Source organism: Falco naumanni, chromosome 6 (genome assembly GCF_017639655.2).
Source record: "Falco naumanni isolate bFalNau1 chromosome 6, bFalNau1.pat, whole genome shotgun sequence".
Taxonomy (NCBI): domain Eukaryota; kingdom Metazoa; phylum Chordata; class Aves; order Falconiformes; family Falconidae; genus Falco; species Falco naumanni.
In genome coordinates, this window is record NC_054059.1 from 89,968,821 (window position 1) to 89,994,769 (window position 25,949).

General features: G+C 37.7%; 1 protein-coding gene across 4 annotated transcripts in view; it reads left to right on the forward strand.

Annotated features, from left to right (window-relative positions):
• LOC121090079 (WD repeat containing planar cell polarity effector) overlaps positions 1-25,949 on the forward strand; it is a 153,973-nt gene that overhangs the window by 62,065 nt on the left and 65,959 nt on the right. For all 4 annotated transcript variants that reach the window (XM_040598108.1, XM_040598107.1, XM_040598109.1 and 1 more), the window contains 5 exons: positions 2,735-2,849; positions 6,503-6,636; positions 11,087-11,278; positions 19,930-20,539; positions 24,743-24,931. In XM_040598108.1, coding sequence (XP_040454042.1) covers positions 2,735-2,849; positions 6,503-6,636; positions 11,087-11,278; positions 19,930-20,539; positions 24,743-24,931 — 1,240 coding nt within the window. The remainder of the gene's footprint in view (positions 1-2,734; positions 2,850-6,502; positions 6,637-11,086; positions 11,279-19,929; positions 20,540-24,742; positions 24,932-25,949) is intronic.

Here is a 25,949-nt window from a genome sequence, read left to right on the forward strand (position 1 = left end):
TTTCCTGTGTTTTGCCTCTCCTCTTTACTTGGATGGGTGGTATATATCCTTACTCTGTCAGGTAAACGTAGAGGCTACAAAGAGACTTCTAATTCACTCAGGTTTTTCTCCCAGGTTAACTCCAGCTTGCTTTTCTCTCTCCCTGCAAGAAGAGGAAGCATGGGACAACCTACCAGAACAGTGACATTTTCTGAGGGAAGAACATAGCTCCCAAGCAAAGGTGTTGTGGAAGTCACAAACTGTAGAGTTTATTTATCTGACTGAACCAGCTTTCTTGTTGGCACAAAACACTGAAGGATTTGTGGTGTTTTCTCTGGCAGGCTGATACTCATTCAGTAATTTAGAACTGATCTTTCTAGGGTACTTACGTAAATTTTCCTTGATTGTTGCTTGCATCATAGTTTGTCAGCTTCTGGGTTTCAACCCTCACGTTTTCAACTATGTTCTCTGGACAATTATAGCTAACCGTAGTCAAATTGTGCTGGACTTAACAATGTAAAGTTGGAAATAAATTGTGATTTTATCTAATCTAACTTCAACGTAAGGATAAATTAAAGTTTTGAAAGATTGCAATAAAAGCTGCATGAGTGTAGCTGTGTCTAGTATTCTTACTAGGACAGAACCTGAAAGGACATCTGTCGTGACAGGCAGTATTGAAACATTGACTATATATATTTATCAACCAAATGCATGACTAGACTTTGGCAGGGTAGGAATGATTGTTCTTAAAAAATTCATCTCACATCACAGGTATTTTTTTTTCTATTTCAGACATCACTAGAATCTATTTTTAAATTATTGTGAATTGATAGGAAGATAGATTGGATTAATGCTGATTAAAGATACTAGTCAGGGCAAGAAAATAATTTATTTAAATATGCTTGTCCTTTTCTTTGCTCCAGAGAGCACAGAGCAGTAGTAATATAGCAAAATATGTAGAACCAAGATTTTTTCATGGCTAAATTATTGGGAGCAGGGCATTGCACAAGAGGCAAGCTCCATTAGATCACTACATCCCTGTGGTGATAATATATTTTATTTATCATACGATCCAGTAGATCTCACTGCAAGCAAGCTCGCCTGGTGTTTATGTACCAGTGTGTTGTTCTAAAAAGTATAATGCAACCATGCTTGTCTTGCTCCAGCATAAAACAAACAGGGATTTTTCTGCCAAATTCTGCTACAAAAGCAAGTATTTCTCCCATAGTAAGTTTTTTTAAAGCACAGAGATTTCTTTACAGATCTGCTGTTAGGTAGAAGTAAGAGCTGGAGTCCCAGCTTTCTGGCCTTTGGTGAGCCCTCTGTACTTCCCTGCAATGGTCTTTCCACTGAGGATTCCTTTGGCAGAAAAGATTGTTCAGCAAGTTTTCAGGCTGGTGTAGCCTCTGCTGAAAAAATAATGGTATTTTTTTGTATACAGATGAGAGAGAGATGAACGCCAAGCTGCCAGAGCGGGTCGTACAGAACTGCTGCCATGCAGCAGCAATGAGAGCTGGCTGGAAACTTCCTTAACTTACACGCTGAGGTCACCTAGTCCAGCAGCTTACAGGACCAGAGGTGGCACTGGAAGATGAATGGAAATACATTTCTGTTTTCAGTACTGCATGAGAAGATCAAAATCGTAGTAGTGATTTTTTTCACTGTTTTTACGTCAGGGTTTCTGTAGAACCCAAGTTTGGCAATAAGTTAATTAGTATGGTCATAATTTATTTTTTTTTTTTTATAAACCCCAAACTGTCTTTTACCATGTTGCTAAGAAAAAAGTAATCGCTCTAATAAAGCTTTTCGTATACTCCTGCTACTGGAGTAACTTCACAAAGTGAGGTCAATCACAACAGAGCAGGGAATTTCATGGGCTTTATTTTCCGAATTTATTTGCCATAGTAGTTGCATTCAGAAAATTACTAAGTTTAGTGGTTTAATTATGCAAAAAGAACTGGTTTTCATAACTCCCGTCACTGAGCATTCTCTCATACAAGTTACGGCATCGGAAGGAGCTGATAAGTACTGTGACTTAGTCTTCAAGATTATATGTATCATTTAATTGAGATTAATTAGGCAGAAATATTCAGTTAACTCTGAAATAAGCCTCTGAATATTCTGTCCAATGGTTTAAATTCCTTCTTTCTAAGAGAGACATCTATAACCTTATGCCAAGGAGTATATGGATTTATTAGGAGCCCACAGTTATGATTGTAGTAGGGCGCTATTAAGTTAAACAATATATGAATGATCAGAAATAACAAGGTTAGCAAAAAGGTGCTGGTTTTAATCAGTGATGATCATAATATAAACTTACGTGAAGCCCAGCTTTATATTTTTTTTTATATACTGCAGGCTATGCAGTTATTTTATACAGAAAAATTCAGGTCCGTGGATGATGGTGATCAGCATCATTCCTTTACTCATTCAGGACAGAATTATGATCTCCATTTTTAATGAAATATTTCAGTACATTTCATGCAACATTTGAGAACTTAGCATGCATGTTCTTCAAGTGTTCAGCAATTGTAATTCTTGTACCCGTACAATTCAGTGTTGGATTACGTCTCTCTCTTTCATCGAAAAAGCTTTCAAAGTCATTATAAGACATCCTTGCATCAACGATAATAAGTCTTTTCTGTAATTTTGAAAATTAGATTACTATGTAATGGACAGCTGCTAATATGTACCTTGAAACGTTTCACTTTATTAATGATTCTTGATGTCTTGTTTTCTCGCTCTTTGGATTTAGCTCCTCTTTCACTCAGGTGTATTGGTGTCCCTAAGCCTTTCTGGGCCACAGCTGGAGAAGGTGGTGATTGACAGGACCCTGGTGGGGAAGCTCATCTCCGACACCATCAGTGATGGTAATTACACCCACGTGCAAATCAATTGCCTACATTAACAATAGAGCAGAGAAACAGTATGTCAACAGGTAGACTAATTATTGCCATTGGGGACTTGCAAACACAACAAGTAATTGCATGTAATGCCATAGTTACAACCCTCAGGACTAAGAACACTTTAAGAATAATATTTAACATCAAAGTTTTCAGGCTTGTCAAATACTGAATGGGTTTCTAAAATTCGGTTTCTTACACATTTTAATCACTGTCAACATGCCATTTGAACTTGTCATTTTTACTTCATAGGTTGGAGAATGGGACAGAACCAAACATTAGCCAACTGATAAATTACGTGGGATAATTATTATTAAAATATTAACTTATTAATAAAGGCTGGATAACATTAGTTATGTGGAGGTGTTCTGATTTAGTTTCTAGACTTCCAGAATCTCACTATTGTTATTAAATAGTGACTGTTCAAAACAAAGTTTTAGTTTAAGGCAGAGAAAACTTCTGAAAGTGTACCTGTTTTTAACAGCTTTAGAAAATTACTATAGTTTTTCCACTGTGTCTCTATAGACCACCACTGAGAACTCAGCCAGGTATCTTGGCATCTGCGTGATCAAGAATATGGAATTTTTGTGTGAGCCAAATTACATGTGCATTATCTTCCAAACTCTTAAAAAGTACACCCAAATTACATCCTTTTAATAAGATATACTAGATTTAGCTTTGGTCTTTAGCAATTGATTTCCTTCCGTACCCAGTCATCTGTTGAATATTGGCCTGGTTATTTAAGAAACCTGCAAAAATGTGTCTCTCTGACCTTTTCTTATCAATATGTTTTAGTTTATTCTTGAAAATTAACATTAATGTAACTACGTTAGTAGAGTTGTTGTTCTAAAAAATGTAACTTCATTTTTTACCAACTAGTGACACAGCACAGAACACATTTAATGTCTTGACTCCTTTGTTTTAGCCCTTCACCTAAATTACTGGAATACTAGTTCCATCTCAACTTTTCCTGCCATTTCCAGAAAGAGGATTTCATACTTCCAGGTGACAGAAAATAGGAAAGCATGAAAGCTAAGTTTATACCCAGATTGAAGTTGTTTGTAGAACTTATTTAGAAAACTCTGTCTTTTTAAAAAAAACTAATAAATATTAAATGTATAAGTAAATTGTACATCTCTTGCCTGACATTGGCTTAATATGTGGTAGGAATACAAATTTTTTTAAAAAAAATACCACTTACTAAAAAAGCTTACAACTAAAGGAATAATAAAGCAACAAATATGTTTTCCTACAGTTATGCCATTCAAACTGCTATAAATAATGTTACGTAATAGTTTTTCCTTACTCTCAAGAATTTCTTAAACCTCCATGTTTGATAATACCCGTGTCTGAAGGTGAAACAGGACTGCTTCTGTTCAGTAAAAGCAAACCCCAACACCTGTCATTGCAATACGGTTTTTATTTTCATGATCAACAAAAGAAAATATTTTTGTTACCTGTGCAAATAGTGTTCAAAATGCAAACTTTTGTTACCTGTGCAAATAGTGTTCAAAATGCAAACTTTTGTACTGAACTGTCCTTACGTGTCAACCACAACATAATGTTGTCGTAGAATAAATTAACTTTAATCCAACATAATTGCATGTCTTTCCAAATCTGAGTTGGAATTAGGGTTGTGATCATGAAGTTGGCCAAAATAAATTTGATAATGCAAGAATTCTGTGTAAAAATAATAGTTCTTATGGTTAAAAATCACGTATATGTAGAAATGGATAAGGATTACAGTCTGCCAAAATTACTTACGGTATGTTGTAATTCTCAGAGTAGCATGTCCTCGTAACACTTGGAGTAAAGGTCAGATTGTGTGTACAAAATACAGAATTAAGATTGCATTTATAATCCTCCTGTCTCTACTACTGATTTTTATTATTTATAGGCAAAATTTAAAAGCTAATTTAATTAGCAATTATGGGAAAAAATCCTTTCCTGAAGGAAAACAGTATTTCTCATTTTGTAAATTATTTTGTGGCACTGAGGTCTTGCGGTACTAGTACATAGAGCATGAACGAGACTGCTTGCCTTTTGGGGGTAACCTGGCTCTGCAGCACATGGTCCTCTCTCTGTACTGGCCCAGCTGTGCCCACAGCTGCCTTCATGCTGATCGCATCTCCACTCCTACCCAGGACAGCCACGGGTACTGAAAATCAAGGCACCACTAGTCACAGTCACGCCTGCCCAGGGATCTTTGAACCCTGCTTTCTTCCCTTCAGCCAAAACAAATTTCAGAAGCATCTGAGGTGTGCTGCAGGTCATCTGTAACGTGAATTCTGTGAGGATATCAAAATATTTTAACTGTGCACATATTGAGGGTACCATACTCAGTGGCTTTGACTGTTCGTCTGTGTTTAGGATCTCAGTTATAGTTTCAAACTCACCATGGCAGCTACTTTATCACCATTTCTTTTTTTTTTTTCTTTCAAAAGCTAATGTTAATGTTACATTTCAAAGGCAATTATTTGGCTTTAAACTTTACTCTTTAGCATTTGCATACCAGGTACTTCAGAGCTGTGCTAGTACATGACTATTGGAAAATGCAACTGGTTATAAATCAGACTAAAGCAAAGCAAAGCTGAGTAGCCAGTTTTCAATGTTTATATGTGAGACTAAACTGTCAGTCTACTTAAGAGTATGTAAAATACATTTAAGAATCTAGGATAATAGTAAAAAATGCATTTTCTTTGTTTTTCAAGGGTGGTTCTGCATTGGTTTTTTTACCCTCAGTCCCTTTTAGCAGAGTGTTCTGAGTTTACTTTCTGAAGACAGCTTGCTAGCTTTAATTTAAACCCGATTCTCATTAACAATTCTTCAGTGATCTGGTACTAGTAACCCTGGTGACTCACTTCATTGTCAGACGTCTCTTTAAATGTGGCCACTGCTTGAATAACTGGGTAGCACTTGGGAAGAATTCTAGATACTCTTGTGTAATTATTTTTTATTGTCATATCAGTTAATAACTTTTATATTGAACTATTTTGGTCTAGCACCCCTTTATGATAACAGCAGGGATTCCACTGCACTTTTCCAGACTCCAAGGTAGTTCTTGGTTCCATCTTGGTTACCTTTATTGTTTGGGTACCCCCATGTGAAGCTTTCAACAAATCCATAACCCCTCTAAAGCATAATCCTGTATGTAACAGCCTCCTTGATGTCTGCAGCAGCACCCAGAACCTTACAGTATCAAAATACCAAATACACCTCCAGTACTAATTTGCATTTATCATCCTGCTGTGCTGTATTAGGTGCATTTCTGAAATACTGGTGGATGCTACCATAAAAAAAAAATGAATGCTGAACTGAGATGAAAATTAATGTGGAAGGGCATAAAACATATATTTGAATGTAGGGGTAACTTGATATGAGATAATTTATTCAGGTTTATGTCATCGGAGTACTCCCTAGGCTTTATTTCTCATTTCCAAGAAGGTCCTGGCAGGATGACGCACTGATGTCTTTTAGGAGATTACAGAGGCTTCAGTGTAATATTTAAGACACTGTCTTGAAAAAATTGCTTCTTCCAATGTCTCGGAGGAGGGTTCAGTAATTTGTTTTGTTACTAGAAACAGGTATTACAGTGATGACAATTCTTATTTGTTTTTCAGCTGTTCTTGCAGACAATTTCATCATCTTGTCGTTTGAGAACCATAACCAACTCTGCTTTATTCAGTTTACAAAGAAGATAGATTCTCCCAATGTAAACAAAAGACTGGAAAAACTCTCTTGTTTGGACTTCAAGGTATAGCTGTCAGTGGTGACTGTAAATACCGTAGTAACTTTACGTTATGAATCACAGGTACTCATTGATAGTATATAGCAGTATAAATTGCAAACCTGTATATAACTGACCAGAACAGCTCAAATTCTAAAACTGGCAGTTATTGAAAAGTCAAAAAAAATTACATGGCATTCTGAGTTAATGAGTTAGAATACTGTGCCAAGAGGGATCCAATTTTCTACTGTATTTAGGTTCAGGGCTCAGACACACAGTTGAGTTACCCCTGCTTAACAGATTACCTTGTGTCTGTTGAGCAGCAGTAACTGACCCTTTGCACATTCTCAGCATCTAACAAGCATGAAGCAAAATCTGTAATGGTAAACCTCAGTGTAAAAGATTTAAGGTAATGTGTTTTACCTCTTGTCTGCTGTGGGCTAAAAACGCACACACGGTCAATTACTATGGCTCAGCTGATACACATGAACTCAGTCATCTGTCTGAGGCACAAGACTGTTGTAATTCTTCGCAGAAATCTTAACTTTCCCTGTAGTTACAGTAATTGTATTGTTGGGACAGTTGGTTTTGCAATTAAGCCACTGAGCTAGGACCCAAGATATAAAAGCTGGGTTTCTCACCACTGACAAACTATGTATGTGACCTTAGGCAAGTGACTCGGTGCCTCTGTATCTCAGTTCAGTACGTACACAGTGAAGATTAAAATACTCCTTTTTTCCAGCCCTTTATGTATGAGTGTGTCTCGTGTACATAGGAGTGACGGTAGTAGCTGAAAGGCAGTCTAGAGAGAGCTGAGCTGGCTTTAAACTAGCCAGTTGGGATGTCAGTAGGAACCAGCTCATCTCAAGCTGAATTACGCTGTGTCTTGGATGGATTGGGCAGTGTAGACATAACTTATTTCAACCATAAGCTCTTTGCCGTCAGGGCAGTGGCTGGCCTTAGGTGAAAGTGCTTGGCACTACCACAGTATCAAACAATAACCAACCAAAGGCAATTAGCTTTGAACAGGCAGAGTAGGAAAGGGGCTGCGTCTAGTTCACTGCAAGAATGAAGAAGAGGCAAGCCTTTGCCCAAGAAAGGTAGTAAGATATAGTGAGCAAAATTGTGAGGTTGTATTTATTTCAGCCAGGATAAATGTTAAGGAAAACAGTCTTGTGCTAGCAAATATTTTCCCCTTGACAACCCCTCTGTAATTTGCTTCTTCACATAAGAGAGTTTGCATCTGCAAGGCAAGCTTTTTAAGGATGTGTTTAATTTAAGTTTTGCCATAATACGTTTTAACTTGCTTGGTAGAAATACTTTCTGCTAGGGTGAATATCTAATACATTTTCCAGGCTGTTTCAGTTCAGGGCCTCTTTTCAGCAATGACTTGTGTTTGCGAGATTGATCCAACCTCTATAACGTGGATTTGAGACAGTTCACTGTTCACCAGGAACTGAGCTGATACGTAGTTTACTTTAAAATGATGTGCACTTGTGCCTGGCCGATGGCGTTTGTTAAGGTTCTGCTTTAGAAGCAAGTCTGGTGTGTGGTGTGGTTTGGCTTTTTTTTAATAGAGCTGAACTTTAACGAAGAAGCTGTGGTGAGCTGAAGACTGCCTTCATCATTTAATTGTGAGGCCATAGCTCCTTGCTTAATTTATGTTTAGAAAGTAAGTTTGCATTCTGAGTATCATTGGCACATTTTGGATCTAATGGTTATGGCATTTTTTTCTTGGGAAAGAAGAAAAGCCTAATCCATAGAAAAGCCTTTCTGCCCTAGGAAACCAGAAATATCTGCTGCACTCCTTAATAGGGTTGTTGTGTTCAGTTCTTTGCTGACACAGCTGAGCTTCTCGAAACGCCTCCATGTTCAATGTTAACTTTGCTTTCTCTTGAAATCAGTGGGAATCACTATGGATTATTTCTTTGCCAGCCAAAAAAAGGCATTTGCATTTTTTAATTGAATGTTCTTTTGTGTGAGGCTTGCTAGTTAGGCAGCTAAATATAATTTTTATTATCTTCAAAATTGCACCGGTGTGAGCCAGCAGAAGGTATTATTCACTACTGCAATAATATTATGTCAGCTCTCTGCATTGAATTAGAGTTCTTCATGGCTGATTTTGGTCAAACTTAGAAAAGCTAAAAGATGACAGACACAGTCAACAATAGTGTCACTATCAGTAGTACAAAAGAAACAAAAGATGGTCCTCAATTGCGAATGTGCAAACTTGCAACAATACAGGCTTTAGAAAAAAAACAGTTCCTTAGTGTTGACATTTTTTTCAAGAGAAATTGAATTAAAAGGTAGCTTGCAGTGGTATAGAACTACCACGGGATTAAAATCTGGAGCTAAGATTCAGGAAATTTAAGTGTAGCCTTCATTTCTGCCTCTGACTTTTGGTAGCCTTGAGAAATATATATAGCATTCGGGTTTAAATTCCCATTTCTGCAATGAGGAGAATGCTTGCTTACGATCATATGTAATGATATAATTAAATTTCTGTCATATTAACATCATAATTTCTTTGGTACTTTACTTGGACAGAGGCAACTTCATATTGTTCAGTGTCCAGCCTCATGGTGGGCAAAGTTGGCAGGGAACACTATGCAGTACTGGACTACCAGAGTGCTATTAATAATAACAGCAAGTCAGCCAGGCTTTCCTCCTCACAGTTGGGTATTTATCCAAAAGTTGTGGGTCTTAAACAATATATACCTAAATGGGAGAATGACGTTCTCCATCCCCTTCCTTTCTAAACAGTAGCACCTTGGCTTTTGTTTACACTTTATAAAAATACAGGAAGACTTACTGTAGGAATTGCTATGGTCTTGAAGACCAGCAAAACATAAGAACTATGATCATTTGTCTTCTTTTAGCAACATTAATGTCTGAGAGTGCCATGTCTAATGCAAGACATAAAGGTTTACAAAAGATTTGTGGCTGTTATTACAGGTGAAATTGTTGTCAACAGTTAATACTGCAAAACAGGACTAATTAATATCTGTGAAACTACTTGTGTTTTTCCATCGTAATAAATGTGTTGTCACCAAATTGACTATTTATATATATCTTTAATTCAAGTAACAAGTACCTGTTAACTTCTTGTATGTTTTATCGTTATGCTTCTAAGTATTTTGACAAGTAAAACAGGGTATTCTGAAAATATTGACCTTTTGCAAGTTTTTCCCATCTGTGGTTTTTTAATCCATTTCAATTTACTGAAGGAAGAGACAGTACAAGGAGTTAAATGTTTACCATGAGAGAACAACATTGGTAATTACTTTGATTTCAGTTCCTTTTGATGTGTATTCAGGGGATGAAGAGGTCAATAATATTATGACCATGCAAATAGAAAAGGGTTCTTTTTGACCATATAAAAAACAGCAAAGGATTATTAAAGCATTAACCTTGATTTTAATGGCCTTGGTTGAGTGGTGAGATCACAATTTGGATGAGCCTGATTATTTACTAAATACAATACATAAATGCAACGGGTTCTTAACACCCATTGCACTCTGGCATTATCGCATTACTGCCATCCTTTGTTGCCTTGCAGACAGGAATATGAAAGCAATCTGTCATGTAGTGAGACTGGCTCCAGAAGCATTTCTCTGATAAGAAGACCCCCTGCCCTTTGCTAGTGTCTGGTCCAGTAGGCTTAGCCATGCGCTTAATCCCCAGAAAGTGGTTCGATTATTGCTGACCAGCAATGGCAAGATAGTTTTTTTTTTCCCCTAGCTATCAACCTTCCATTAATTCCTTAAGCAGAAATGCGGTGCAATCTATATTTCCTTGGCATGTGTCACACAGATGGTGCACTGCTCATGTTTTCAAATAACCATGCTCCAAAATAACAGAGTTTGAATAATAAATTCCACAAATCCTTTCTGAGAAAGAGGCACAATTCTCAAGAGCTGCATAAACTTTACGCATGATGCTGTAGCTCATCCACATTATGCATAAAAGTATATATTCTCTTGCAAAGCAGATGTTTGTATCTGGATTCCTTAATTTAGGGAGGAACAAGAAAGATACATACTTTCTCAAACACTGTAGAATATATTTAATATCTGATTATGTTTTAAACACTAGCCTTAGCTCCCTGGTCAGCTTTGCAGAACTTGTCATTTAATATGGCTAAGCTTAAATCCTATGTGTAGGTCGATGCTGTCAAGCAACCATGACTGTACATTTTGGTATTGATTGGAGTCATTGCAGTAAATTCCTTCTTAACTCACATTCCTTTCCTTCCCAATCCCCTCCCCATAGATAAAGGTGTGAGCATGTCTTTTTCTGTCTGAGGAGATATTTTTTACATTTACAGACAGCCTATATGAAGATATATGTACGCAGTTCTCTGTGTGTGTGTATATATATATATATTCTCTTTCACACATCCAAAGTAAATGCTCCCTATTGCTTCTACTTTGCTATTTTAACACCTCAAATATCTCCTGCATTTTTCTTCCATCAGATTTCTTATGTTGATATACTTGGACCAGAAGGTAGAAGGATGAAACGTCACCTGGCAATAAACTGTAAGCAAGATATGGTCATTTGCTGGTGGTCAGCAACTAGTGATGGAGCATGGCCTTGGTCTCCTATTTCCTGTGAGAGGGACAGAGCCAACCTATTGCTGTTAGGCTGTGCACATGGCAAATTGGAGGTAAAGTGCTGAACTCTCTTGATTTTTCGGATTTGCTAGAGAAATAACTGTTCAACTTAAATGCATATTCAGGTAAATAGAAAGAACAGATATGGTGAAAATCATAAGATCAGCCAATCTAATCTTAAAAGCAAAAGTTCGGTATTTAATGGAAAAAGCACCTTATTTAGTATGTTTACTATTTTCACATCAAAACTGGCAATCTGAGAAAAGTAGCAAAGGAGTTGGGTCTTTACGGTGGAATAGCTTTGGAGCTGCTAACACTGAGAATAAGTGTCAGAACTGAGAATAAGTGTCAGAGTACCACTAGAAAACTCTAATCTTACAAACTGTAGCTGCTGCATGCTTGTCTAATGCCATTATTTTATGTTGTCTGCAGTGTTAACTGATAAGCATTTTACATCTATTTTAAGTGTTTCATTATAAGACTTTAGCTGCACCCAGATGCTACTTAAATTGTTGCTATGAGTATTGATCAAATCAGAGACCAAGTTTTTTCTTAAAGAAAGAGTCAGAATTCCCCATCTACAGGTGGGAATGTAAGCTACAAGTTACAAGGCTACAAGCTGACCCTCTTCCTGACACTGCTTAGCTTACCTTTTTAGGCAGATGTTTCCATTTAATCTTTTCTATTTTGATTTCATCTGTTTAGGAATATTTGAATCCAGTTTCTTAGGTAAAACTTAAAAATGAAGCTATCTGGGCATACTCTGAGAGGAACTGGAACCTGAATTTAAACAGCTGTTCTGGACTATCATCTTGTATAGATGCTCCTGTATTTGGAGTTTTATTTTCAGTTTAGTTTAAGCCACTACTAATATGAACTAAAAAGGTACTGACTGTGGGAGAAGAGCACAAACTTGAGGATCAGCTGTGGAGTAGCTGCTCTGGAGTACCTATTACAGGCTATTTCCCTGTAGGGAAAAACCCTATATAACACTTTAGAATAAGCTGCTCTTACAAATAACATCCTGTTCTCTTTAATTAGGGAATATGTAAATGTTTTAATGTCTTGGAATTATTACTTTGATAACTAATACTAATTTCAGTGAAGTTTTTTTTCCCCTTGGGATTTTCTATATATTGAATGGAAAAGAAAAAAGGTAGTTGAGAGAGCTTTTCTTTATTTAAGTCATTAGTCACTGTAGAATTTAAGTTTAAATTACCTCCAGTTCTGCCTTCTTTACTTCTTTTCAATTGACCTCTCTCCACTAGCGGTCATCTTTGACTCATCTCTCTCCTCTGCCTGATATACACCTGCAGTTCTCAATTCCCCCTGCAGCTATGCCCGACCACATATAAAAATTACTCTGGTAGCTAAAACGTGTGTCTGTTCTTTGTAAGCTTTTTCAGCCTAGTCCCTGTGCCAATTCGATATTATGAAACTTCATCCTACTAACACTTCAGATCTAATTTCTTACCGTGACTTACGTATGTCCAGGTTCTGACAGCGACAGCCTTTTGTTTCCTTCCCGCGTCTTCCAGAAAGCTCCCTAATGCCAACATAGCAATTTCTATTTTCCAGTTTGTTTTTTTAGAGACTCATTTCTTCCAATAAATTCACAGAAACCACCCTGTCAGTTTAAAGCTTTCTCCATTTCATTTAATATATTATAGGAAGATTTCCAAATTACAGCATTGCTCTGCATCTTTCAATACACCTTGGTTTACCCTTTTCTGATTTAGACTCTAAATTGCTCAGGGCTGAGGTTGTCTAGTATAGTCCCAAGCACGTCACTGGTGCTTAACACAATAATAATAATAATAAGCATTCACTGACGCTTTAGGCCTAAACTCATAATCCTTTTAATTTGGCCCATATTGTAATATAAATATAAGAAAATTATTTTTAAAAGCAGGCTGTCAAATTTAACTGTCCAGTTGCTTTCTCTTCTGATTTTTTGCCTGTACTTGTCTGTTTTAATTCTAAGATCTTCAGATGACATTTCTTTTCCTGTATTTGTCAATAAAATGCCAAGCACTATGCCAGGGCTATTGGAAAACTTAGTCATATATAGATGACAAATTGTCTTGCTGGTTGAAAACTACTCTGTTCCACATACTTATCTCTTGGATGTTCAGTGAGCTGCAGTGTGAGGCTCAAGATACTCTGCCTATATGCTTCCCCAATGTATCCATCATGTGTACCTATGTACCTATGGTACTGTTTGTTGGGTTTTTTTTCAAGATTTCTCTGGCGCTCCTTATGGGCAGTGGTTAAATTCCTGTGCGTGGATTGGGGATGTCATAACCCAGCAGCTCTGGAAGTAGCATCAACCCCCAATCTGCAATTAACTGAGGTGCATTTTTCCCCTATAGAGTGTTGGAGGGGAACCTTAACACCTGTAACTTCTGAGGGTCATTTGGTAGCTTAAACTTGAGCAGAAATGTAGTTGGCATTTCTAGACAGCTTCTAAACAGTTACTGTCTCGGTCAGATACCACAAAACTACAGTATTTCTGTAAACATGCTTATTTGCCTCTTTGTGCCTCTACTGCCCTACCATTGGTAGTGTTCCTCAGGTATAGACCTGGAATAAAACCATGACATGCTGTTGTTATGCATGGAAGCAAACCCTTATTTATCATAATTGTCCAATAATATTCATTTTCTCCCAGTAAATGAATATTGTCAACAGAAGAAGAATGAGAAGCATGAACTGATGCAGTTCGAAGCATTTATCAAATAGAAGTGTAGTGAAACAATACCACGAACATTTTACATGAAAATAATAATATAGCTTGGATAAAACCAGCATTATTATCTGGAATTAAGAGAAAAGCAGGAATTGCTGAATGTCTGGCCCATTAAGAGCTGTTTGGGTTATTGGGTTTATGAAAAGGTAAACCAAGCCCGAGGAAATGAATGGGTGCTACCCCCAGCTGTTCTACAGCACCTTGGTGCTGACCTACAAAAACCACAAAAAGGTCTGCCAGCTGCTGACCTGTTGTCTTGTGGCAGAGCAAAGGTCAGCGTGACACTTAGGTGGTGCTACTTCATCCCTGGAAGAATGTTCTGAGTGATGTTTGCTTACTAGGACGAGGACAGGAATAGCTACAGACAAGGCAGCTCGAGTCCTCATCGTGCTGATGTCCTGTAACTGCATGTTCTGCGCCGGGGTGATTCACATTGTGCATGCAGTGTTCGGGGTGTTGTGTACTAAGCAGCTTTCCAACTTAATGGAGGAAATACATTTTAAAATACACTGTAAGTTTTACTTGAATTATGCTGTGAGGCTTTATGTTTTAACATTTGCTACTACTGAGGCTAAGGGTAGACATTATTCCTCTAAAAACAACTTTTTTTCCTTGAAAATCTTGACTTGTTTTGCTCCCTTCATTTTTTAGCCCGAGATCAGTGTTTACTGTGTTGATTGCTGTAAGATTTGGTGAGGAATCATCCCCTGAAGAAAAAAAAGTGCTTTTCTCTTTATCATATGACTTTGCTTTGGTGTGCAGTGTACATTTGTATACATGCACGCATGTTGCTGTTTGTCTGTTGAACCTTTGTCTGCTTTCTTGCATGAATTTGTTTCCTCCAGTAAACTCATCCATTCTCCAATCTATTTATTTAATTATTTAGGGTTTGTTTGTTTCTTCTTTATTAAAAGTATCAACGATGAAGGATGCTATTTAAATTGTCTCCCTGCAGAGATAATGCTGGCATTTTGATTTCAAAACGAGAAGAGGAATCTTCCAGAAATCATTTCAAACAATTTGCTATGAATAAATAGGATTCAATGTGAAATCATCCTTTGATTAAATGCTTTGAGAGAAAGTTTTGTTAAAATCAACATGAACTTTATTCTGCAAACATAAATTAACAGGAGGTGATGATGCTAGGGCTCAGTTACTGTAGTACTTTGCATTTGTCTTTGCCACGTTTATTTTTACTGTGTTTTAATGCTAGTGCAAATCACTGAAATTATACTTCAATCTCGTGAAAAACATAATTTGCCCGAGAGAGAATATTATTTTTCTTTCTCCCAAGAGATAATATTTAATAGTTATTGCTTCCACAATGTGCTTCAAAGTTGTGAAATAAACACAGCAGATCTTTTATGAGTGAGCTATCCTACAATTACTGTAGCACTCAGAAAAACATCTACTGCGTGTGACTGAATAGCTGAAATACTTCTCACACACATACAGCAAAGAATGTAAAATCCTTGATGTCACATTCGGTTAAAAGTTCAATGAATAATACGGCATAAAGATGATGATGATAAATTTTGAAATAAAATAAGAATAAATGTTGGCTGAAGATCTAAATAATAAGATTGCATGTGGGACTGTAAATATAGTGCAGTAAAATGAGTAACCTAGAGTAGGAGCCTTGCATTTTTATTTTAGAAGTGTTTTAAGATAGGGTGGATTTTTTTCCTCCATCTCCCATGCTGTATTTAAAACTATTTTACTATATTGTGCACTACACTTCCCACTCTACATTTGTAATTAAAGTGTTTGTTGTTATTTGGAGCCTCACTGTGTGAAATTAAATAAGCAATTTTTTTTTAACATCCATAAAATAAATCAAACATTTTTCTCATGTGAAAAGCACACAATTCAGTCACAGCAAGCTTATTTCTCTGTTTCTTTTGTTTTCTTTTTTTATCTGCCTGGTAAGCCAATTTTCTGCTTAAGAACTACTGGTTAAAACTCTTACTTGTTTTGATATGTGGACTTTAACCTTCCCCAGCACTCTATGCAAAATACTTTAATTTTAAGTGTTCAAAGATTTGCACTCAGAAGGGTGATACTGCTCACGCAAGCTAGTGATGTTATTTCTTTCAAACATAAAATGAAAGAAAGTATTTTAACTAGCTTAATTCAGGCCTCTTATTTACAAAGATTAACAGATTCCTTTACTTGGATTGTTACGATTTCTGACTAGGATTTGAAAACTTGACATGTATAGTATGCCTCGTACTGCTGGTTAGCTGATGCAGAGCACAGGGGCAGACAATGTCCGTGTGCAGTACTGGTGCATGCCTGCCACGTTAATAAGGGACGCATGCATAAATTACATGGACGGTATTTAAATACAATTACGATTTTTTTGGTAGCGTACATGTCACAAAGCTAAAAGTGACTTTTCAACTTCTTTCTTTATTTATTTTACAGAAAGCAATTGGTTGTACTTCATGCAATGTACTTCCAGAAATCTTCCCTTGAAACCCAGGGCTACGTGCTTACTCCCAGATTTATGGAAAGCACTTGGCGCTGAATCAATTCTACCCCCCGCCGTGTGGCACTGCGGCTCTGCCTTTTTAGATCTGCTGCCCTGTCCCCTCCTCCGCAAATCCTACAGTTGTCCTACCCACTTCTGAAGGAACTCCTCCAGCTTTTGCCTTCCCATTCCCCGAGCAAATGCTCTGTTAACTTAAAGATACCTTGCTGTTTTAACGTGCCCCTTGAGGGTTCCACAGGACCACTGCTCACCAAGAAGGAATCCCGGCGGATTCCTTTGAATGGCCTGCTAAGGCACTATGTGCACTGCATTTACTAGCATGTGGCTACTTACCAGGTAGAAAAACAACTGGCAGGTAATGGAATACCATCTTCTTGGAAAAAAAAAAAAGGTGTTTTGATTGTTAGACTTCGTATCTTTCAAAAGCATTATCTTGGCCTTATTAACATGTTTCTGTGCTTGCATGTCTCTCTGCTTTAGTTTTTCAGTTAGCAGCATGAAGAATTAATAAAAGTCATTTCTGACAGAGAAACTAAAATCTTTCCTCTCAGATGAAAGAGAATATTCTTCTTTTTTTTTTTTTTTTCCCTTCAGAGTGCCAAATACCAGTTACATTCAGCAAAACTGGAAACCAGAACAAAGAGGTCTCTCGGCTTGGTACTCTTCCTCCAAGAGGCACAGAAGGCCACTGATGCATGAGAAGCAGCTTATCTGTTCCAATCTAAGGAGAAATGTTTCTCTTGTTTTCAGCCAGAATATGAACAGTAGTGTCGAGAAAAGTTTTCTTTAAACCTAATTTGTTTAAACATTACATCAAATGTTAGGTTTTGAAATGCAGCAAATTGTCTTTCTCTCCTTGCAGGAGCTTTTTCCTAGTTTAGAATTGTGTTTATACAGCAACCAGCCCTACCCTAGACTTCCTTTCAGGGATTTGCTCTCAAAATTGTGTGAAGCTGGGAAGCTTCTCATCTCAAGGCTCATTAAATTCGCCTTCCAAAATATAGTCTTACTTTCTATTAAAATCATAGTGAGCAATTTTGTGCCCCACTTTTGCTCTAACAAGGCAGAACAAAATTACTAATTGGATTCAGTTTGCTTGCTGACTCTCAAACAATCAGTTGACAACATTTATTTTTCTGTGACTATTTCCATTGCTGTTTTCCAGCAGTCATTCCCATGGAGTTGTAAAATCCACGTTTCACATGTTTTCTTCTCTATTGTCTTAACCTTCAAGGCCAGTCTATCTTTAGAATTTAATAGTGCTTTTGGTCTTTCATCTCTCAATCTTGATTATTGTGTGGATCTTCATGAGTTTCTTGTAGCTTGTGAGAAGATGAACAGAGAGGAACACTGATTTTGGATCAAAATATGTAGATGAATAATGCAGTGCATTGAAACCTGCCACAGGAAGACAGAAATCTGAGTCCCACAGGGCCTCAAGGCTCATTTCACTGGAGTTATGGAAGCTTTGAAGACTTGCTTGGGCAAGATTTCTATTTCACATATTTGAAAGGCAGCTACCTGGGTCTCTATACATACTCTTAGGGAACAAACAGTAACACTTCACCTTGTCTTTATTTGGGGTTAGAGCGCTGTATGGTCACAGTAATCCTTTGTCCACAATAACCTCTCTTACAGGTTTCCTTGCTATGCAATTTAACACCCTAATAAGCTACACATTTCAGCAGTTCTAACATCTGCACAGTAGCCACTGAACATTTTGTGGGTATAAATGACTAGTTGCAGAGGCTGAGTCATTGGTGAGGGAACGGTCAAGGTGAGGAAATGTTTTTCAGACTATATAAGTAATTTAATCTTTTAATTCCTCTTTGGTGTATGTTTTCATTGGTCACTACTCTGTTGAAATCGGTTTACCTAGTTTTCACATGTTGGATGCACTGGCTTCTGTGTTAGATGCTTTTGAATTAAGTGGTTCTTTGCATGTCCCTAACTAAGACTACTGTATTAACCAGCAGCTGATTTGCAGCCACAGAATTGCAATATGCCTTTAGTCTTTCTTTTGAATGAGAAACCTTTTTGCTGACATAATAAGTAAACTCTCAGAAAAAAAATCCTAATCAGTCTGATTGACATCCCTAATAACTTGGCTTTAAATTCATTGGTTGCTTCTGAAGTAGGGGCTGGTATGCCAAAAAAATAATCTTAATTTCTTATTCTCCTCCTTTGCAGGATGAAAGGCTGAATTATGTGTTCAGTTGGTCTTGTGATCTGTAGAAATCAAATTTAAATTGCTTTAACGTTATGTGTGCATTTCTGTTTTCAACGTGACATTTCCAGATTTCCTCCCTCACCCTTTCTATGTCCTTTAATCACATTTGTTACCCCTTTCTGTGTAAATGGTCCTTGCATACCACCTGGGCTCAAAAGAAGGGGCTTCCAAAATTAGTGGCAGGTCAGCGGCTTCAGTTCGTAGTGTGAAGAATGCTATGGGTACACCTGAGGGCCGGGCTGGCTCGGTCAGACGTCTCCCTTTCACTCTTCATTTTTGCATGAACAAACACCAGCAAGTTTCTGACTGACTTCCACTACTCTCATTCTTCTAGAGACACTGGTTTTCTCTCTCTTTCAGGGAAACAGCTTTTCAGAAGCTAATTTGTAACTTATTTACAGCTGGTATTTCTCCCACAGTTTCCCTGCTCGAGTCCTGTATAACACCTCTCGCTCAAACCCATATATTATAGGACAGTAATTTTCGCTGGTCTCCACTGTTGCCTCCATCACTTTATGGTTCCTCCCGTGTTCCCACACTACAAATTCTTGCTCTTTGCCAGCTGCTGCCTCTGTATCATATTCTGCCTTTGTGGTGTTCTTCTAGTTCATTCAACCTTCAGGTACCCCTAAATGGTCCCCCTTTTCTGCTATCACAAATTCATTTATACTGCATCTGAAGCTCTATTGCACCAAAGAACATCCACCACCTACTCATTTGGCAGTGTATAGTATACGTTGTTTAAACATGCCATTGTTTCTACCACCACAGTGTAATATTTCTGTTACTATGGCCTAGAGCAAACGATCAAAAATCCTCTACATGTGATGCTCGGAGTAACCTATATACATTTTTCCAGAAATTTTGGGGTTTCTCCCCCAGCCCACTTGTGAATAATCAGTTATTCTTTTATATCAGTCAGCTGTTCATTTCTCCTCTTACCAACACTCCTAGGAACATCCTCTCTTTTATCTTCTGTTCTGCTAATTTGTTGCATACTCTGGACAAACAAATACGGCTCAAACTATATTGCAGCATTTTTTCATCAAAGGCATTAACATGTTAAAAGTTAAACCAGTAGATTTTTATAATTCTATTTCTAAAACATGTAGTTGTTTTGGCTTACTGACCCATGAGAAAACGTATTTGCAGCAGTCTATTTTTTTTAATATTGTCAAAGTAAGAATAAACCGTTACAAATGACTGCCAAAATGTCGTGGGTTTTTTTCAGGTCCTGAGTTACATCCGTACAGAATGGGACCCGCTCGATGCTTGCTTCAGCATTCGTCAGCCTTGCCAGGTGTACACGGTAGAGCACTCCATCTCCGCAGACAAAGAGCCCATGGCTGACAGCTGTGTCTACAAGTGTGTTGGGAACAAAATTCAGTGCGTGGCAGTCACCAGAATACCACTGCGATCCAAGGCCATCAGCTGTTGCAGAGATGTTACAGAAGACAAACTAGTCCTGGGTTGTGAAGATTCGTCAATAATTCTGTACGAAGCCTACAACCAAGCGACTCTGTTAGCCCAGGCAGAGCTGCTGCCCACTGTAATAACCTACCACCCTTCCGGAGCCATATTCATGGTTGGCAGCTCTCAAGGGGAGCTGCAGGTTTTTGACACGGCACTGTCCCCAGTTAAAATTCAGCTCTTGGCACAGGACTATTCACCTGAGGCCACTCTGCAATTCAGTAAACACTTTGACGTGCCCAGCAGCCTCGTCCAGATCCAGTGGACTGCTCCTCCAGCTGCATCTGCCGGCACTGGCAGCACAGATATTCATGACCTTTTGTTAGTGAGGTTTGACAAAGGACCCTTGGGAGGACTGCACTTCAAACTTGGTAAGTCACTGAGCACATCCGTTGAACCTTGAGCTCCGAAGGAAACATCTGTACCTCACAAGTATTTTGTAGTTTGAAACACTCTTGTTTTAGGTACAGAGGACCGTAGCCTTAAAAGCATGTAATTCCAGTGATACCTGAAGGTGTGAACCAAGGAGTTCATTATGTTTTGGAGTTCCTTAGTATTTTTTCATATGGGGTCAGACAGAATAGGACCCCAATCTGTTGTTGGATCGGGGTCCCATTGTGTTCCCTGCTACTGTAATAAAGCGTAACAATTTCTCATATGGAAAATTATTTTAATCTGCAGTATATAATTTTAGGAATTGTATTAATTTAATAATAATTTAGGAATATTTATTATTAGGAATAATAAATAATTAATTTAGGAATTGTATTAATGTAATAATACCACTAACAGGCTATTTGTAATGATAGAATAGTAACGCTATTTTCTTTCCTAATCTTTTTGCGTGTATGTGTGATGCAACTGTCCTTCCCATTACAGTGTATATTTGTCCCCATACTCTGTTCTTCCTGACTTCAGTATATGAAGCTGCATCATTTCTTTCCTTGAAGACTTTTCACACAAGAAGGAAGGTTTTCATAACCTTCAGAGAAGTCTGGTCTCTCAATTAATTTGCCAGGAGTTGTGAGTAAAAGAAGCAGTAATAATACTGATTTTGGACTTGATACAGCACTTCTCATTTTAGGTGTATGGAGACTTTAAGAGAGTAAAACCATAACTATCTTCATTTTACAAACAGAGTAACAAGAAGCAGTAAAGGAAGGCTAAAAGGCTTTCCAAGAGTTTCACAACGAGTCAGTGGCTGAATTAAGAATAAAACCCCTGCAGTTGCTCATCAGTGAGAACTGTATTCATTCCATTCAAGTCAGGCAAGTTACAGTGGTGCAAACCCACTGAGAGCTAAAAAAACAATCATGCTTAAATCTTCTGACTACCAAGCCAGTGTTTCAGCAGGGCAGACAGCCATGTCGAATATACTCATCCTGGAAAATTTCAGCATTTTGCCCATTGTCTGTCCAGGGAAACACGATTGCCCTTGTAGATCTGTACAGGACTTTTTTATGATTCTTTTGTATAAAACTGTTGAGATTAGGAAGAAGGAAGCCTTTCTAAAAAAAAAAAAATAGGTGACAGTAAGGATTGAAAATCTACTTTATTTCTTTACTTATTAAGACATGCATGAGCTTTTGTGGGGGGAAATCCTGTCTGAAAGTGCTGCAGACCTAAACATTTGAAAGACTGAATTTAAAAAACTACGTACACCACTGCAGAAAGGTAAAGTAATATAATAGGATGTTAGCAACAAAAATGTTGGATTGACTTATAGTTTGTGTAGTTTTAAAAGAGCTGAGGCAGATTATTATTGTTATCAAAAAAAAATATTTAAAAACCTGTTTACAAGTTACTGTTTATTTTGAGATAATTCAGCTATATTATGTTCAATGACAGGTTTAATAGTTGCAGAGTACCCCAGAACACTAATTATAACAGCTATTTGATGTTTTTGTGCATGTTGGCCGTTAGAAAAAAAACACCTCTAAATTACCTCTTACCTGTCAAGCAGAAGGCACTCTACCCACATCTACCTTGCTTTTCTTCAGTCCTCCCTTGTGGGGTTTTCTCACAACAGCTTTCCAGAAAGTACAGCTTTCCCCTTGCTATCTTTAGCACATTTATGTTCTTACGAAGGCAGGCAGGCTCTCAGTGCAGGGATTTAGAGGCCTTTCCTGCTAATTGCCAGCTTGTAAACTTAATTGGACCGTCTCCCTGGGCACCGTTCCTAAATCAATTAGGCAGCGAGTTGGCTGTCACCTCTTTTTCCCGAGCAGGTTGCCTGGAAGCGCACCACCCAGGAGAAGTCAAGCATCCAAATGGGAAGATGTTGACCTCTACAGCTGAAAGTTATCACATTTTAAAATTCATTCTGTATAATTACTATAAAATCTGTTACAGGAGGAAGGCAAAGCTCTCTCTATCCCTCCCTCCTTCCTTCCTTGCAGTCCACTGTGCAAAAATACGCTGTGCTCTGTTGCATCCTGGATTGCAGCTTTACCCATCTTCTCATTCTGCCACACGACCGAGGTGGTGCGGTGTTGCTTAGTCAGCCCCGCTTCCCAACCTCAGCAGTTTTTACCTATTTAAGAAATAATGCAAATATAAATTATACGGAATATTTAGGAGTCCATGACAGCAAAACCCAGACAGGCATTCAGGACTGAAAGAAAATCCATAATTAACTCATGGCTTGGAACTGTTTCCCATAAAAATCTGTTAAGAAACCATGTCAATGAGAATAGACAAATATGTTTTTAACTTCCAGCTGACATATGATGATTTTGGGTGAGTTCTGTGAATCCTCCGTTGTGCTGTCTGGCCAGATTTATTTCAGGAAAAGATTCATATTAAATTTACCCTCAAACATTAATGGCAAATATTTTTGGTGTCTAATGCCAAATTCATTTTCAAAAGCGTTGCGGCTTCTTGTCGTTGATGTCAACCCAGATCTTGAGTAATGCCAAACTTGGTACTGGTGCCAGTGGTTCAGCACTGCTGGCTCCAAAAGACATTTTAAATATAATATTGTTTTTAATTAGCATGCAAATAAGTATTTTCATCTTCATTTGCTGATTAATGTGAAGATTGCCCAACTTATGTAATACTTTAAAAACACTAAACATTTAGGAGGAATAAAGTCTACCATAACAATTAGATACTATCACACATACACGGGTTAAACATGGCTATTACACAGTATCATGTCCATAGGCATTAATACATGCAAATATAAAGTGAAATACAGTAGACAACCATGTCTTTTCTTCAATGACACTAAAAAACTGAAGTATTATTTCTTTGTTACAAAAAAAAAAAAAAAGCTTTTTTCCCCCAAAGTGTCAGATCTGTATATGCAAGTTCTCAGCAGGTTACTTGTCCTCGAGCTATAGTCAGTTTTCCTCTACTTTTTTTCCCTTATTTTACATCACAAACAATATTCACAACTACATTTATGAGAATTTTGTGAGGTATGTTTTCTGTATATCAGGTCTGCTTTTCTCTGGTTTTGGACTTTTTTTCCCCAGCCATCCTGTAACAATACCGAGGTTTAGCTTGTTCCCTTTCTCATCAGAATTTTTTTCCTTAAAAATAGCTTTGACGAACAACATCAGAATATAAATGGAGAACATAAAAAATAATATTATGTTTTTATTTAAAGAGAGGGGAAATTTATTCGGGAAATTTTTTCTGATCTCTTTCCAATATCTGGAGCAGTAGTGATAAATTACTCTAGCACAGTGACCCAAAGCAAGCAGGAGCTGCCAAAATCCCTTGCGTGGCCTAGGTAGCACGATCATTTGGGTAGTCAGAGGCAATTAGTAATGTTACTTTCTGCAGCTTTTCAGTCGCCTTTTCTGTTCAGAAGTTCAGATCTGCAAGTCAAGAAGCTTTGACAATCTTTTCATTTTTCCTTTTCAGAGAGAGAGTGCTGTAGATAATTGATGCTCTCACGGAGTGAGTGATGTGTTGCGTGTTTTTTTCCCTTATGGCAAGTTTGTTCTTGGTTTCATGTGCAGTGGTAATTCAAAGGTCCCTAGGTGTTGATATCTGTCCTGATATCCCCTCACAGAAGAAATGCTTCATGTAAAAAATTTTGCTGAGTTAGAAGTAAGTTCTAGAGCAATTGCAATGTGGAGAGTAATCGAGTAACTTGCTTTGAAGTTTGAGCTGCTGTAAAGTTGTATACGTAGGTATGTTTGCGTGAGACAAATGCCAGGTTTTCTTGTTGCCCAGCAGTATTTCCCTACAGGAAGAAGGGCTATGAACATGAATTGATTACCTACAATCCATTAATGATAAACAGGGAATAAGCTTTTTCTACTGTGTTTAAAACAAACTTCATTGCGTGATGTTGTCACCAGTGGGTATTGGCCACAGTCGCCCACCTTGCAATTGTGAAATTCACTGATGGTTTTTCTCTGCTGTCCAAAGCACCCTCAATCTAAATATGCAAAGATAATAAGGAGCTCTCTCACATAAAAAATTTAATACTGAAACCCATTAACTCAAACTTTCTAATTTTAACCAACGGCAGTTATTTTTAACTGTGCTGAAAAGTAGTCAGCTACTGTTTAGCATACTCATAGCGCTACCTTTGATTTTAATATTTCCTGTAAAAGGTGTGATCACAAGAGGACAGCTGGGCCTTGTGGAAATCATCCACCAGTACATTCGTTACGACCAGATACATGAGGCAATTAATGTCCTGAACACCATGAACTGGAACACGATGGGTCATCAGTGCTATATATGCTTGAGTGCCATTGTCAATCACCTTCTTAAACAAAAGCTTACACCAGACAGAGAAGGTAAGAGACTGATTATATTTGTAATGTGTTTTTGTGGTGTCTTTGTAATTCATATGTGGATTATGACAATGTATTTAGTGGCTGCATAGAGAAGACAAAATTGAGAATCCAGTCAGCCAGCCAGATTATGGTACTTCATAATCAAATGTCATATGTAGACAAGTTACTTCAATAAAATCTGGATCAATGTGTTGATTGCATTTTAGTTTGTTTGTATCAATAGTGATACTAAGATAATGCATATTTTAGTATATATATATGGTATAGGCATGACTTAATGTGACATACGTATGCTGTAACTTATGTTACAGACTAGTGGATCGAAGCTTTTGTTACATATTCATGCTGAAACAGCACCAACTTAAGGGGGGACTTTTTCCTGCAGCAGGGACAAGAGATTTTAGTATGGTTTTTAAGGTGCTTTTGAAGGGTCATTCTTTCATTACAAGAACCAAAGGCTGGGAATACACTATCCTCTGCTGCCTCCTTTAGGATTATGGCATTTGTCCTCACTGTAATCTTCTGCCCCCCTGCAGTAGTAGCTGGGGTCTCTCACAATAAATGATGAATTTTAGGTTCAGCCTTGTCTCTGCTGAAGCCTGGTGTGATGCCTTCCTCTTGATTTGCTGTCTATCTTGAGACTCAATAAACTTCAGGATTTGAAGTGCCTTGATTTAGTGAAGGTGTTATCCTCCAGCCTAGCAGGCAGACAGCTGGGGACCAGGCATCTTTTGTGGCAAGAAAGAATACTTAGGATTCATGCGTGTTTGATGATAGAAAAACTCCAAGGTGCCTACATCGCTGCCAAGCCATCAGCTGTCCCATTTTGGGGGATCTGATTAAAAAAAAAAATTCTCTCTGCATTAGAAACATAGTGTATCAATTCTAAATAAAACATGCTTTTAAAAGGACCCATGAAAAAAGCTGGTTTTGAAACTCTTGTAAAAATATGCACATTATAAATAGATGTCTGTGTGTTTCCCCCCATGCAGCTCCCTAACACTATTTACAGCAGATG